The sequence below is a fragment of the Pleurodeles waltl genome, chromosome 4_2, assembly GCF_031143425.1.
Source record: "Pleurodeles waltl isolate 20211129_DDA chromosome 4_2, aPleWal1.hap1.20221129, whole genome shotgun sequence".
Taxonomy (NCBI): Eukaryota; Metazoa; Chordata; class Amphibia; order Caudata; family Salamandridae; genus Pleurodeles; species Pleurodeles waltl.
The window spans coordinates 48,117,891-48,134,667 of NC_090443.1; the positions used below are offsets into that span (position 1 = coordinate 48,117,891).

General features: G+C 46.0%; 1 protein-coding gene across 6 annotated transcripts in view; it reads left to right on the top strand.

The window, feature by feature from the left end:
- Positions 1-16,777, top strand: part of PAN2 (poly(A) specific ribonuclease subunit PAN2) — a 415,349-nt gene that overhangs the window by 197,474 nt on the left and 201,098 nt on the right. For all 6 annotated transcript variants that reach the window (XM_069230608.1, XM_069230605.1, XM_069230604.1 and 3 more), the window contains 5 exons: positions 3,072-3,182; positions 3,648-3,767; positions 4,147-4,275; positions 11,952-12,151; positions 12,406-12,554. In XM_069230608.1, the coding sequence (XP_069086709.1) occupies positions 3,072-3,182; positions 3,648-3,767; positions 4,147-4,275; positions 11,952-12,151; positions 12,406-12,554 (709 nt within the window). The remainder of the gene's footprint in view (positions 1-3,071; positions 3,183-3,647; positions 3,768-4,146; positions 4,276-11,951; positions 12,152-12,405; positions 12,555-16,777) is intronic.

Sequence of the window (16,777 nt, forward strand, 5' to 3'; positions counted from 1 at the left end):
TGTGATGCGATAAGAACAAGATTTACAGGCCTGTTTACAGAAAGGGAGCACTCAGAAGGATACTGTAAATAAGCTTTAGACAAGGAAAGGAACAAACTTAAGCTGCATAGCCTAAAACAAATAAAGCCAGCAAATTGAAAGCAACTAAATGAGTTACAAACCACAAAGCCAATTGCAAGCAGTGGGCAGAATGCATTCCCAAGGAAGCTCTATAAAAGTACTTCGTGACAGCCATGGGATACTTTGTGTGAAAAGTCCAGTACTTATCTTGCAGAGGTTTGGCCACATCAATCACCCAGGTAGTATGATGAGAAGACCTGGAGTGGTCTGTGTTGCAGGAAAGGTCTGTACACCCATTCTATCAATTTGCCACTAGTCCCTGTGGTGTAGAGCTTCTGGCACACCTCATGTAGGGTGAGTGCTAGGTGGCAGACATGAAATAGGGCATTTAATGATTGTTTAGGTGGTTGTAAGTAAGGAGTTGACCGGGGTGAAGATGGTAGTCTGCCAGAAGGGTTTGGATATTAAGTAGCTTGCCGTCCAAAAACAAATCCCCCAATTTTTTAAACACCTGCAGTATGCCACTGATGGAGTTGCTCTGAACACAGCTGCCCTGTGAGAGTGGGAAGGCTTAGCAAAGGTAGTGCAGGAGCACAGGGTTTGTTTGTGTCAGTGAGTTTACAGGCTCTAGCAAGGCAAGAGAAAGCTGTGCATGATAACCCCAGACTGGTGGCCCATAGAATGGTCAGTAGGAAACAATGAGCAGTGCAGTAAGCCCTCCTTAAATGTCTTTACGGATAAACCCCATCTCATGCAGGGGGGACGGACCGAAAGCCAGCAAGCCACCCATTGGACCTGTGTAGCTGAATAATAGCGTACTAAGTCCAGAAGGCCTAATCCATCCTCAGTCATGGGTAGCTTTAGAGTGGAAAGAGCTACCCAACGGCACCCCAGCGACCAAATCAGATGTGTGGCATGTCTGAAAAAGGAAAAGACGACGAGCAGGGGAAGGTTTGCAAAATACCATCATCGGGGTAGCACACCATCTTCACTAGTGCCACATGGCCTACTTCAGAAAGCAGAAGAGAAGACCAAAAAGCAAGCTAGGCTCGGAGGGACCGTGATGCCCTGCTGAGATTTCCATCCTGCAAATCAGTGGGAGAACGGTAGATATTTATCACTAGGTATAGAAAGGTAACTGGTTTCCAGTTAAATCTGAGGTCTAATTGTATATAAAGGGGAAAACAATGCCATATGTTAAAGAAACACTAATCACTAATTACACTTTAAAGGTTTTACATTTTGTTTTTGCAATTTACTTGACACTTGGGTATAATATAGATCACTTGTTTGACTTTTGTTCAATTTCAAAACTATATTTATACATGGACAAAGAGGGCAACTGCCTTGCACAACCTTGCAAGGGGTCTGGCCACTGCTCACCCTTCAAAAGCACGAACAGCGGACCATTGCACCAGAAGAGTTTGCCAAGGTGGGTGGTGCTTGTTCAGCCACTTGACAGTGCCTCTTCTGTTTCTCTCCTGTCTGCAGAAACAGCTCCCCAGGTACCAATACCTTCCGATAGTCTTGGTGGACCCATCTTTTCTGATTTTAGGAATTGTCCACCTTGTTCTTCTCTTTATTTATCCGGTTCTTGGCAACAACCTCCCATTTGATCTCTATTTCATCCTCCTCTTTTTTATCTTTGATTGGTAGTCCGGGCTCCTAGTTCTGATATAAATGTAGAGTCCCAGACATACACCGTGCTGTGATACTAAAGATAAGTTGTGGGTACCTCACATCCTGACATTAGGTGTGGGACTGTCGCCCACACCATCTGCCCTGCCTCATTTTTTTTTAGATTGAAAATCCATGGGCAGTTGGGGTGAGCATGAGGTTAATTACTGTAATGTTTCCCAAACTGTTTGCCAGAGGTTTTAAAATGTTTAGAAACAATCAAAATGTTGTTACTTTCTCTTTAAGAAAGATTGGGTAGATTTGGGTAGGGGTGATGGCCTTGACACAGTGCTGAAGGGCATTAATTTACTACTGAACAAGGAGGTAATGTGACACCTGAATGTAACCCACCAGGAGGCAATCACAAAAAGACCACAATGAATAAATAGTGCTATGTTAAAAAATTAGTAAATAAATGCACTGATAACGTAATGGGGTATATGGCCTCTTGGGTGTGTCTGTAAAACTGACGTTTGTTCTTGAATTTTTGTCCTGAATTTTGACCCTTCGTTCCTGAATATTTGTCCTGAATTTATTACAGTACTGTCCATAATTTGCCTCAATGCCAGGTGGTCACCCTAGTTGTGTCCCTGTTCATACACCTTCCTGGTAGTGAGTGAGAGTGTGCGCACGATACATTTTGACACCTTACATTTTGTGCGAATGCTAATTCTTATGGACGCCGCATGGTGCCGCTGTTGCATAAATTTTCACAATTTTTTTCCGCCTGCCGGCTGCAGCATCTCACGTGTTCTACCTGCACTAACAAGCAAGCAACTCTGAATTTAAAAGGACATGCCCAAATTCGTTCCTGTTTTTAAAGGAGAAGATCAAAACAGTTTTGTATATCCAGTACCATCAGGAAATTGTACGTACGGAGACTGTGCAATCCTGAGCTAGTCTGACACTTTATTTGTGCTGCTGCCCTCTGTGTCACTTTTGCATTTTAGAGCAAAGTCTGAGCTGCCAATTTACAGGCCCCAGGTTGACGGTATCTCAGAGCAACAGCAGGAGCATAAATAGGCGAGGCGGAGGCTCCACCTGCTGTGCATTTGACCAAATCCACTTCCAAGCTTGCTTCACAGCACGTTGGATTTGAGGGAAAGTGGCAAGGATACTTTCACTAGAAGCGGGTGGAAGTTACCCTGATGTGGCGAGAAATCCTGCAGTAGCAGTGGTGGTTCTCACAGTATCCTCTTTCTATCCCTCCGTTGCAGAACAGTTCTGTGACAACTGATTGGAGTTTCCTGCGTGCACATTGTAAAACAAAGTAAGGAGTGAAATCAGTAATGAAAACTGATAGAACCCTGTCCTTTGTTGCTTCTCTCTTGCAGGTTCCGTATCAGTTGGAAAATGATATTGATAGTTTCAGCCAAATCCCGGAGTCTCCGATCGGCAGAGAAGAGGAGCCCCACCTCTGCATGGTGGCCAAAAAGTACAGGAAGGTAACTAGTCCAGGGCCTGTGGAATCGGGGTTTCGCTAGCCACTTTATACATTCAGGATGCATTTATTAAACCTTCAAAATTAGCTTTTCATATTTGTAGAACTTAATGTATACTTCTATGTTTGCTTTAAAAGACAGATTTTCCTTCGAAACCAGCATCAGTGTTGAGGTTGATTGTCTGAGATAGTTTAGTCCCCTGCCTCTAAGTAGGTATGGCGAACTTTTTTTTTTTTTTGGTGATAAACGCAATATGGTCCTGTGCTGGAAATGGTGTGATCTTCAAATTCACAGCTTGACCATCTACGTTGCGTTCTACACCCAGGCAAAATTTGTATTTGGAAGATTAAATCCTGTTGCTGTTCTCGTTTTCACACCTCTGCGATATCTGATGTAGCAACCTCTGACCCTTTTGCATGTGCTCTTACTGCATCAGACTGACAAGTTTGTATTACATGTTTTATTTAGGTGACCATCAAATATTCCAAGCTCGGGCTGGAGGATTTCGACTTCAAGCACTACAACAAAACACTGTTTGCTGGCCTGGAGCCGCACATTCCAAACGCGTACTGCAACTGTATGATTCAGGTGAGAGTGAGCCTCTCCAGCGGGCTCTCTGGAGGAGTGACGCTGTTTTATAACTATCAGATGAGAAGGTCGAGACTAAGGATGGAGATCCAGGCGTCTTAAATGATGCTGTAGTTGGTGCCGCAGATGCGAATAGCTTGATGTGTCCATCCGACGGATGTCAGTAGAATCACCAGAACAAGATTCTTTTGGGATACCTTCCGTACCTCAATTTTCAATAGTCTCCCATCTCTTAAATGAATAATTGGGGTATGGCTTGCTGAGTACTGTTGGTCACCACATAGCAGATGGGAGCGTCTCAGTTTCCAGCGGTGTGATGTGTTGGTTTAGATCTCCTGTAAATAGCAGCCACGAGTTGACACTCCCTCTCTCTTTGCAGGTGTTGTACCTGCTGGAGCCCGTGCGTTGTCTGGTCCAGAACCACCTCTGCCAGAAGGAGTTCTGCCTAAGCTGTGAGCTTGGATTCCTCTTTCACATGCTGGACCTGTCCAGGGGAGATCCGTGCCAGGTAAGGGGGGTGCCTGAGAGCTGCACTGGCCGGGGTTCCTGAGCTGGTGTTGGTGAAGGAATATTACAGTATGGTCTGTTAGAACTATGGCACTGTTTGTACCAGCTCCGTGCTCAGTGGTTCGGTAGTTATCCACTAGGTTGTTTTTATAGTTCCTGTAATCCAAGTGCATTGATCCTTGTTCGGTGATCCTAGTCTGTTTTCACTCAGCAGCAGGAATACTTTGTATGAGAAAAATACCCTCTTTGGCCACCTGGACTGAGATAATCATAGGAAGAACATTGGTCCTGTGGGACTCTTTCGAAATCATACCATGCGTACCAAATCAAAGGCCAAGCGATCCTTTGGTGGCAGCAGTCTGGCCAATCATACAGGAAATAATTCAAATTAACACTTGGGGCATCTGCAGGCCATATGTATGAGGTAATTAGTAACATGGGTCTGTAAACGGGCACAATACAAAGAGATTAAAGCGGAGAGAACGCTGTGCTCGGGGAAGTTAAACACAAATATAAGAGTGCATGAAAATACTGAACAACCAACCATGGCAGCTACCCTGCTCCTCGACCTAGTCCATCCTGTAATCTGAATAACAAGTGATCTTTAGTACGAGAAGATCATAAAACTGCCTACGGAGTAGTATCAACGTTTTAACCCCAAAGTTCTCACGAGAGCGTTCTCATGAGGGCATTCTCATGTCTTAAGCACCTACAATAAATGCAAGAGATGGCCTTTAATGTAATGTGGTGTTAAAAAAAAATTCACTTCACCCAAAAGGAAATCGTGATGCACATGAATGTCACCAACATGAGACATTAAACCCTAATGCCAGGGGATCCATAGGACAGAGTATATAAGCACTTCACCACCACAACCCTTGACCAACACGTGCAAACGGAGTAGTAGTAGTCAGGGCCCCAAAACTGTCTCACAAATCAAGTCATCCAGATACCCTCAGTCTCACTCTGTGAAGACTCCCAGTCAAATATTCTAAAAGAACCAGTAGGTCCCCAAGCATGTATAGAAATTATGCATGATGTAGGAAGGTGGCCTGGGGTGTAGTGAGTACCTAAGGTACTTAACCAGGTCCAGGAATCCCCTAATAGTGATGTGTAGGCAGTGTCTAGAAGCCAAGCTCTCTAGAGGTAGCTGTGGACGAGCAACCAAGACTTATCTAGGAGACATGCAAAGCTCATCCAGTACCACTGTAGCCACACAGCACGTACTCACATGAAAGAAAACACTCAGTTTCACAAAAATAAAGGTACTTCATTTTAGTGATACAATTACCAAAAAGTACTAGAGGCAACCCTCCAATAGGAGGTAAGTAGCACACTAGATATGTGCACTAGTAATCAGAAATAGGCATAAATAGCAATAGAAAACAGTGCAAATAGCATAGACAATAGTGACCCTAGGGGGAGCCCAAACCATATACTAAAAGAATGGAATGCGAATGTAGGACACCCACCTAGGTACGTGAAGTGTGTAGAGGGGAACTGGGGAACTAGGAAACCCCAAAGGTAAGCACCACAGTGCCCCCCTGCAGGAAGGATGGAGCAAGTTACTTGTTTTTTTCTCCAAACCACCCAAAAGGACTAAAAAGAAGATAATGCAACACCTAGAGAAGACTGCAAGAAATCAGCAGTGGATTCCTGAAGAGGAAGACCTTTGGAAGAAGGGGACCAAGTTCAGAAGTCGCAGGAGTGTCTGGTGGTGGCAGGAGCCACTACCAACCCGTTGTGGTTGCAGGAGTTGGACGACGGAAGGACGAAGGTCAGCAATGTATCCCTGGAGTCTGAGAAGAGTTCCTGGAGGATGCAGTTGACATCCCACGCAGGATGGAAGATTGCAGTCTGTCTGTGGCGTGGAAAAGCCACTAGCAAGCCTGGGCAAAGGTAGAAGTCGCAGTGGACAAGAAGTAAAACCGCCGGGGACCAGCAAGGTCAAGGAGGACTCAACCTATGGGGGGAGCCCTGGGGGGGCCCTCAGCAAGGCAGAGAGTCCATAGAAGAAAAGGCAACCCCCAAGGGAGACCCACTGGAAGAGGAACCAGGAGTCGCAGAGGAGCACACGCAGCACAACTGAAGAAGGGTCCCACGCAGCAGGAGAAACACGCATAGAGCTGTGCGTTGCAGGGAAGAGTGCTGGGGGCTGGGGCTAAACGGAGCCTGAAGATCCCTTGGAGGAGATGCCAATAAGCCATGGTAGCTGCAAGAGATGTGGTCCATGGGGTACTGCCCTGCTTGGGAAGGCAAGGGCTTACCTCCACCAAAGTTGTACAGATGGTAGAGCGGACCAAGGGGACCACTCCAGACCACCAACCGTAATTCAGGATTCATGGAGCTCAGGATGAGAAGAGATCCACGCAGCCAGTCGTTGTTGCAGTTGGTGCCTGCAGACGGAGGGAAGTGACTCCTTCACTCCAAGGGAGATTCCTTCTTCCTTCTTCCTTCTCATGCAGGCTGAAGACTTGCTGCCCTCAGAGGATGCACAGCCAGGGAAGTGTTGCAGAAGCTGCAAGGAGCCGTGAACACAGTGTTGCAAGCAGAGTATTTGTCATGGGTGCAGATCGTCGGTTCCTGGAGGGTCCAGTCGCAGTTCCAGAGGCCAGAAGTTGAAGTACAGATTGCAGAGGAGCCCTGCTGGAATCATGCAAGTCTAATCTTAGGACCCACCCAAGAGGGAGACCCTAAATAGACCTGAAAGGTTGATTGATCACCTAGCCAGATGACCACCTATTGGGAGGGGGCTCTGACCTCACCTACCTGTCTTTCCCACTCAGATGCCCCTGAGGTCTCTGCCCACCTTGGATTCAAGATGGCAGAATCATGGGACCCTCTGGAGGAGCTCTGGGCACCACCCCAGTGGTGGTGATGGACAGGGGAGTGGTCACTCCCCTTTCCATTGTCCAGTTTCGCACTAGAGTAGGGACTGGAGGTCCCTGAACCGGTGGAAACTGGTTTATGCCACGAGTGCACCAAATGTGCCCTTCAAAGCTTCCAGTGGCTTGGGGAGGCTACCCCTTCCAAGCAACACCTATTTACAAAGGGAGAGGGTGTTACCCCACTCTCCCAAAGGAGATCCTTTGTTCTATCTTCGTGGGCTTAAGCTGTTCAAGCATCAGGAGGGCAGAAACCTGTCAGGGGTGGCAGCAGCTTGGGTTGCCCGGAAAATCCCAGAAGGCTAGTAGGAGCAATGCAGGGGGTCCTCTAAGGAGCCCCCAGAGTGCATGGAATCATACTTCCAAGACTGGCAACAGTATTGGGGTATGATTCCGAAATGTTTGATACCAAACATGCCTAGGTTCAGTGTTACCATTATGTAGCTGGACATAGGTAGTGACCTATGTTCAGTACACACATAAAATGGCGTCCCCGCAGTCACAAAGTCCATGAAATTGAAGTTGGAGTTTGTGGGGGCACCTCTGCTCATGCAGGGGTGCCCTCACACACAAGTACATGCACCCTGCCCTCTGGGCTAGGAGGGCCTACCATCAGGGTGAGTTACAGTGGCGCCTGGTTCAGTGACCTGTAGTGAAAAAGGGTTCCTGCACACTTTCACGCAGCCTGCATCGGCAGGCCTGCAGATACACTGTGCATGGGCTCCCCATGGGTGGCATAATACATGCTGCAACCCATGGGTGAACCCCTGGTGCCCCAGTGCCCTAGGTACCATATATTAGGAACTTACAAGGGGCCACAGTATGCCCAATGTGGGGTGTGTGGTCCAAACAACCAAATTTAAAGGGAGATAGCATAGTTTCTGGGGTCCTGGTTAGCAGGATCCCAGTGAACATAGTCAAAACACACTGACAACAGGCAAAATGTGGGGGTAACCATGCCAGAAAGATGTTACTTTCCTACACATTATAGTAGAAATCAGTATTTATCTAAGACCATGTCAGCTGCAAAGAAGCGCATGAAGACATGCATACTATGAAAGTGCTCGTAGATGAAAGAAAATGACCCGGTTGAAAGTCCCATGGTTTAAGGGCAAAGTCAGAACTGCCAACATGTGGTCTACTATCACAGTAGTGCCCCTTAATGGTACTGCTGTGGTAAGAAGTTCAGAGTCACCCTTGGAAAACAACTAACAACCGTAGTGATATGGGCTAGACTCGTCCTCCTACCCTACCTTTAATTAAAACCAACATGAAATAGGGCCACGCTAACCATATAATGTGGTAATCAAGGTCGAAATATATTTGTGCTGTCTTAAAAAAAAAAAGAACACAGTGGAAAGTGGACATAAAAATAAGTTAACAAATCTGTTTCTAAATATATTCCTTATAGCCACAACATGAAGTAATGAGTTTATTGCTATGTCGCAGCAGACACAAACTGCTACGAGGTAGATAATATACTTGATCACACGAAAGACCTGCGGTAGTCAACCCCTCTGCGTGTCTACAACGAATTAGCAAAGGGCAGGAGAACGGGCTCAGGCAGTTAACACTGTCCTTTAACAGAGCGCTAGACTACCTCTCTAGCATTTGGCTGCCATTTTGGAATAACTATGTAGTATTCCCAGACTACCTATTAGTAGCCGAACAGTCAGTTACTGTTACATCAGTGTATAAAGTTCAATCTCTATAACTGATATAAAACACCCAGAAAATGTTAGAACAGTTAATATGACAGATCAACATCAGAGAATTTATACCTCAGATCACTTTGTATAGACATCAGACTATAACAGACTGTAGTTTATGTACTAACTGATGTAGGAAGGTAGCCCAGTGTGTGGCAGACACCTATGGTGTTACTATGTAATTTGTGGTTTGCCTAGACCCAGTATAAAGTGTGTTGCAGTATCTAGACAGCCAGAACTCTCTTGGGTAGCTGTGGTAAGCAGCCAAAACGTATCTAGAAGGCAAGTGAAGCACTTGCAATACCACAGTAGCCACACAGTAACTTATAACACATGAAAGGAGTCACACAGTGTTGCACAAATAAAGGTACTTTATTATAGGCACAAAAACCTGGACTACCATGTTGCTGGAGCAGCAGAGAGGAGATTGTCCTTGCAGAGCTAGAGTGTTTGGTGCCGTGGCTACTTGAAGCCTGAAGATCCCTCTGGGTAGGATTCAAGAAGCCTTGGTTACTTCAACAGTCGCGTGCACAGGGATTCTGTCTCCGTGGCAGAAGCAAGGGCTTACCTTCTCCCACATTGGAAAGAAGGCAGAGAGAACCCAGGGGATCCCTCAGAACCACCACCTGTGTTGGAGAATCTTCACAGATCCAGAGGACAGAAGATCCCAGCATCCAGACTTTGTTGCATTAGTTGCCTGTAGATGCAGGAGAGTGACTCCTTCACTTCAAGGGAGATTCCTTCTTGCTTCTTTGGTACAGCTGAAGTCTTGCCGACCCCAGAGGATGCACAGCCATGGAAATTTTGCAGATTGCTGACAGGAGCCTTGAAAACCATGTTGCAAGGAGAAGTCTTCTCAGGTGTTGCAGTCTTGTTCTGTTCCTGTGTTGTTCAACAGCGGTTCCGGAGGCCAGGAGCAGAAGATGTCTTTGCAGAGAGGTCCTGGTGGACTCTTGCCCAACGAATCTGGGGACCCATTCCCAAGGGAGTCAATGAATACCCAAAAATGGGCTTTGGTCACTCTCTGCAGTGACCACCTATCAGGAGCGGTCTCTGACTTCAGCTACCTGGGCTACCCAGTCAGATGCTCCCAGAGGCATCTGCCCAACTTGGTTTCTAGATGGCAGAACCAAGCGGCCCCCTGGAGAAGCTCTGGGAACCACCCTAGGGATGGAGCTGGACAGTGGGGTGGACACTCCCATTTTCTTTGTGTTTGGTGCCAGAGCGGGGACCAGTGGTCCCATAATCTGCAAACCAGATTATGAAAGGAGGGTGCCAAATGTGCCCCTAAATGCAGTCTGGTGGCCTAAGAAGGCTACCCCTCCCAGCCCAGTAATGCCTGTTTTGAAAAAAGAAGAGGTTGCACCCCTCTCCTACAGTAAATTCTTTGTTCTGCTGTCCCCTGCTTGAGCTGATCAAGCAGCAGGAGGGCAGAATCATGTCTGGGAGGCTGCAGCAGCGCGGGGTGCCTGCAGACCCTGGAATACTGATAGGAGCAGAACTGGGGGATCCTCTAAGGAACTCCCAGAATCCATGTAATCTTGCCTCCAATACTGGAATCAGTATTGGCTTATGCGTCTGACATGTTTGTTACCAAACATGCCTAGGTTTGGAGTTACCATTATGTAGCTGGACCGCAAGTAGTGACCAGTTGCCAGTACATAGCTAATATGGCTTCCCCGCACGTATGAAGTCCAGGGAATTGGAACTGGATTTCGTAGGGGCACCTCTGCTCATGCAGAAGTGCCCACACACATAGTAGGGACCTGCACCCTGCCTCTCGGCTGGCCCCCTTGGGCCGAAAGGGTCTACCATAGAGGTGACTTACAGTGACCTGGTGGAGTGACCAGCAGTGAAAGGGTGCATGCACCGTTTCACTCAGGCTGCAAATGGCAGGCCTGCTGACACAATTTACATGGGCTCCCACGGGTGGCATAATACATGCTGCAGCCCAAGGGAGATCCCTGGTGTACCAATGGCCTGAGTACCATCTACCAGGGACTTACAGAGGTAAACCAGTATGGCAATTGTGGGGTGTAAGAAGTACCAAGACAAACACATTTAGAGGAGATAGCACAATCACTGGGGTCCTGATTAGCAGGATCCCAGTGAAGACAGTCTAAGCACACTGACATCAGGCAAAATGTGGGGGTAAGCATGCAGGAAAGAGGGGACTTACCTGCAGCTGACAAGTGTCGTAGCTCAAGTGCATCATTCAGTCCCATCATGGTACTTTGTAACCGGCCATTCACTTTCGTTGCCTCACATTAATCAATGTGTAGATGTTCCTACTGTGTCCATTTTCAGCACGTCAACGAACTGCCAGCACAAGTAATTCTCCAGGTGTCCTTTCTTTGGGAAAGGACCATCTCTAGGTGCTTAAGACAGATGATGGCATCCTGATGAGACCCAGGAAATTCACCTTCAGGTCGAAATGTCGATAATATGTCCTAAGAAGTTGTATGAACTTACCATACTAAAGATCATTCATAAAAATTTGATTACAAAATGAACTTTGTCTAGTAGCATGGTAGTTGCCATGTGTAATGGTTCAGTGTTTTTGTGTGTTTGTTTCCCTTCCCTGAGCACTTTGTTGTCTGCACTTGAAACACTGTATACTCCAGCGGTTTATAGACTCATCTAAAATAACATTGTATATTTGATTTGCCGAGAACTTGATTGTTCATTTTTATGGTTTTCTTTATGATTGGCATTTTTACCTATTACCTGTGGTTTGGTATTCCTGATATGATTTTAAGAGTCCCATGTGACCTATGTTGTTCTTCCACTCCGCATTAGATGCATCATTCATCGTTTTCTAAGACCTGTGTCTGGTTCTGGAGTAACACGAATAAATCCCCTGCTGTGCAAATACCTCCCTGTTAGTTTCTGAGGAGTTGACAACCCTATCCGTTAGCAGCAGGAGATGATGCTGTCCCTATGAAAAAGCTGTAGTAGACATAAGTAATGTCTTACTTATCCCAGCTTGTAAAAGGTAGAGAATACCTGTTTTAGCTTATTGTCCCTTCTGTTTGTTCCCTGATACCTAATATTCCCTCACCCATCCTCCTCTTCATTTCCAGGCAAGCAATTTCTTGCGAGCGTTCCGTACAATCCCAGAAGCCTCTGCCCTGGGTTTGATCCTGGCAGATTCAGACGAGGCCACGGGAAAGGTAAACCTGGGTCGCCTGATTCAGAGCTGGTGCAGATTCATCTTGACGCAGCTCCACCAGGAGACACAAGAGCAGGAGGGGCCTCAGGCTTACCGTGGCGTAGGAGGCAGGTAAGATTGAGTAGGGGCCTTAAACAGAGGTCTTTCTCGTCCCAAATAAACTAGTAATTAAGGGTGGTCCACGAGCCGTATGCTAATTCTCACCTTTCCTTTGAACAACACCCTCGAATTGTATGTTGCAGTGGCTCGGCTAGCTGCAGTTTTTGATGATGCCCACACTTAAGTGACTTCAGCCAATATGAACACTCCTTATGGTATGCCATTTGAATTCCTGATTTTAAAACATACCTTTGTTTGTCTTTCAGTTCCTTCGGGGCTTCAGGAGACTCTGTGATTGGTCAGTTATTTGGGTGCGAGGTGGAGAACTGCAGTATGTGCCGCTGTGGCAAGGAGACAGTGCGGGTGTCCTCCACCTTACTGTTTACCCTGTACTACCCTGAGAACAGCGGAAGCGGTATGTACCACCTTCAAGAAGCAAGATCATTCGTGTGAATCCTTGCTGTTTGACCTCTTTACACCAAAGGCTTCTCTAGAACTGTCTCCCATAGCCTCTGTTCCTGTTCTGTTCTCCTGTTATCTGCCCTTTCTCGCTGGCATTGCTTTCCCTGTGATCTCTCTTCCTGTCTTATAAAAACCCTCTGTTCAATGGCATAGGTGGCTGTAGATACACATACTCTTCATACTTCTGCCGTCTAGTGTTGGGTTCTTCGAAGAAGTTGTTGGAGTCACAAGGTAAAGTGACCCCCTCCTCTCAGTGAAAGCGCATGGGCATCAACCCCATTGTTTTCTTTCCGCCACCGGGTCCGGACGTGTTCTTTGGTGCTCAGGTTCTAAATTGTTTCGGGCTCCCCTCAGAACATTGTACATTTCCATACTCGTCTGTTTTGTTTTTGTTTGTGTTTTACCAACGTACATTGAGAACAGAAGAAACTCTTCTAAGTCGTTTCGATAAATTTTGCTTCAGGCCTTGCCCGCTCGGGCTTCATCTTACTGTCAGTACAGATAAAGAATGCGCTGCTTCTGGAACAGACACCACTTAGATTTTGTCCCTATTGCCACTCTAAATACCGGCTCACAGACCTTCATTCGGTTTGTAACATCTGCCTTTCTCCGGACCACAACAAGGAGAGTTGAGGCCTATCGATTGTCGAGCAAGGAATTGGAGGAGACGCCAGACGTCTTCAGTCTTCAAGACAGCCAGCCACAGGAAGAGCTTCAGTAGCTGAGGAAGAGGCCTTTTCTATCCCAGACTCGGTCGGACTCCAAAGCAGAGATGAGTGTGCACACACAGTATGTTCAACCGGCGCAGTGAGTAAGAAGTCCCCCTTCCTGCCCTTTTAAAGACATTCGACTCCGACCGAGCCTATGGCTTCTGGGCCACTACTGCCGACTGGCCATGGCAGGCACTGAACAATCGCTAAGGATGCCCGCCTCTGGGCTCGGCACTGAAAGCTAGCCGAAAACTCCCTCCACTCACCAGGCCCGAATGGTTTTGGGACAGACTCAAACATCTAACTCTTTGGTACCGACCACATCGACACAAACCCACTTCTGCGCCAGCATTGAAACAAACTGATGTAACTGATTATGGCGGAGAAACTCGATCCAAAACAAAAGACTCTTCCTATTCAACTGAATTCCTATTTAACTGAATATGATTTGGAGTATTGCTAAATCTATGAAGCAGATGTCCATTCAAACTAAACGTCCGTCTTTAATAGAGGAGGATATTACTTTACCTCTACCTCAGAAAAAGAAAAGAAAGGTCATTGCCTGCAGTCCTATTTCTCCTCCTACATCACCCTCTCCACCACCACACCACTCTCCAGCTACTATAGAGGATATTGTTGGGACAACTCCGCAAGGCTCTCCACAAACTTGAATGGGGGAAATAAAGGGAGGGGGGGGTGATGATGATGGTGGTACACAACAGCCAGTAGACCCTTGGGGTTCGTATGATATTGACCCACCAGGCGACACTTACCCGGATGTATATCAGGCTAAACCATCTCCACCAGATGACACAAGATCTTTTAATGAGTTGGTATATAGGGCAAATGCATATCATCAGGCCCCATTACACAGAAGATTTTCTATTTGAGACCATCTCTTCCACCACTAAAGCCTGCCAATACTTTCCCACGTTGAAGGGAATGATCCGTCATGCAGACGATATTTGTAAAGATCCTGTCCATGCCAGAATAATTACACCCAGGGTCAACAGAAAATATATGGCAGCTCCATCTGATCCTGCATATATTGGAGGTCACATTCCACCAGATTCCCTAGTAGTATCAAGCACTCGCAACTGAGCAAACTCGCAAACCATGGCAGATGCACCTCCACCAGATAAAGAATCAAAGTTAATTGATGCATCAGGTAAAAGGGTGAGGGTATAAGCAGATAATAAATGGAGTATTGCTAACACCCAGGGGTTGTTGGCTAGATACGACTGAGCACATTGGGATGAGATAGTAGATCTCATTCAAAATCTTCCAGAGGAATTTAAAAAGAAAGGTTGACAATTTGTAGAGTAAGGAAAGTTGATTTCAAATAATTCCATTACATTTGCTCTGGATGCAGCAGACACAGGTGCTAGGGGGATAAACACTAGTGTTTTACTCCGTAGACATGTCTGGTTACGTATATCAGGTTTTAAACCTGAGGTGCAGCAAACATTGTTAAATACTAACAGGGTAGGTTCCGTGCGGATCAGTGACTATACGGAACGGTTCCGCCTCTGGTCGGAGGTTTGAGCGTCCTCATGATGCCCTATCTCGAAATGGGATGGGCGACCTAATAGATGACTGACTGTGACTATTTAGTCCATACACTGTAAGTGACCTTCCAGCACTTATTGTTATTTGTTTTCAAGGAGAAGTTGTTTTTTGTAAGGTCCTGAAGAAACGCCGCTGGATCTTTTTTAGACCATTCAGGCGTGAAACATGTCGACCTCTCAGTGTTAGGATCGAGTATTCCTCCTTCTTTCCTCACTCTATGTTAAGGAGTATAGGGCACATTACTCCCCTTTAGACTCCTTGTTTTATTTTTAATCTTGGCCTGACTCCTATATATTGGATTAAAGACATTTGGTGTTCAGAGCCAATTTTAATACACCTCTCACTCTCCTTTTTTCACCTACAGCATCACTTTCTACTGATTCTACTTGATCAGTAACATCTTTTTCGGTCAAAGAGCCTACCACCCTTTGAGTGGTGGCCCGTCCGATATTGCAGTGCCGGTCTGGCGAGGAGTCAGCCCGATGATGATGCCTAGCGTCGGAATTGATGCTTGAGGGTACTCCTAACAACATGACCTGCCCTTGATAATTAACGTAGGCAGACAGCTTGGGAACAGTATACTTTTGTTATATAGGTCTATATGTAGGGAGCACGTATACTGGACCTTTAACTCTCCCAGTCCCTCTCCTTTTATTAGCTAGGGGGATAAACACTAGTGTTTTACTCCGTAGACATGTCTGGTTACGTATATCAGGTTTTAAACCTGAGGTGCAGCAAACATTGTTAAATACTACTTTTGATAAACACCATCTTTTTGTCCCTGAGGTAGACCAAACTCTGGAACAGATTAAATATGACTCTGGGGTAGCCAAATCTATGGGGGCACTTCAGACTCCCACTAATCGTGGTTCCATTTGATGGCCAACACATAAGCAGGGCAATAAACAATCAATGTCAGAACCATCTACCTCTTCTAGACAGAACCATCCATCCTCCCCTTCAAGAGGACTCTATAGAGGCAAAGGTAGGAGCAACAATTCAAAGGGACGAGGGAAAGGCGCCTTTACGCTTGCCACCCCCTCCATATCAAAACAGTGACTCTCTTCTCATTTCCCCCGATCATTCAGCATCTGCCTGGGGATGTTTACAACCATTGTTCTCAAAATGGTAAAATATGACAACAGATCCCTGGGTGTTGGATATTATCCAATATGGTTATTTCCTAGAGCTCATACACACCTCCAAACCTACCACCACGCCAACAAAAGCTCTCTAGAATATCTACAAATACTAGATCAGGAAGTGCAGGCTCTCCTTCAAAAAGGGGCAATAGAAATAGTCCCAATTCATTAGAGGAACAGGAGTATATTCACTATTCTTCCTTATGCTTAAGAAGGATGGATCACTTTGACCAATATTGGATCCCAAACCGTTAAACCAAGATATTCTATCAGAACATTTCCATATGTTAACCCTCCAAGATAGAATACCTCTATTACAATACAGTACAACAAGGAGACTTCATGTCCACACTGGATTTAAAGGATGCATATTTCAACATCCCAATACATCCAGTACACAGACAATATCTCAGGCTTGTAATACAGGGAAGATATTACCAATTCAAATACTCCCTTTAGAAGTAACAACTGCACCTCGTGTATTCACAAAATGCCTGGTGGTAATTGCAGTACATTTACGCAGACAAGGGCATTCATGTCTTTCCGTAGCTGGACGATTGGCTGATCAAGTCCAGTTCACTCCCTCTATGCATTCAGCACACTCAAACTACACTTCATCTTTTTCACTAGCTAGTTTTTACCATCAACATAGAAAAATCCCATCTTCAACCGTCTCAGATACAGCCATATCTATGGACTGTTCTTAACACACACTTAGGATTGATTTACCCAAATGTACTTAGGATTCAACATAT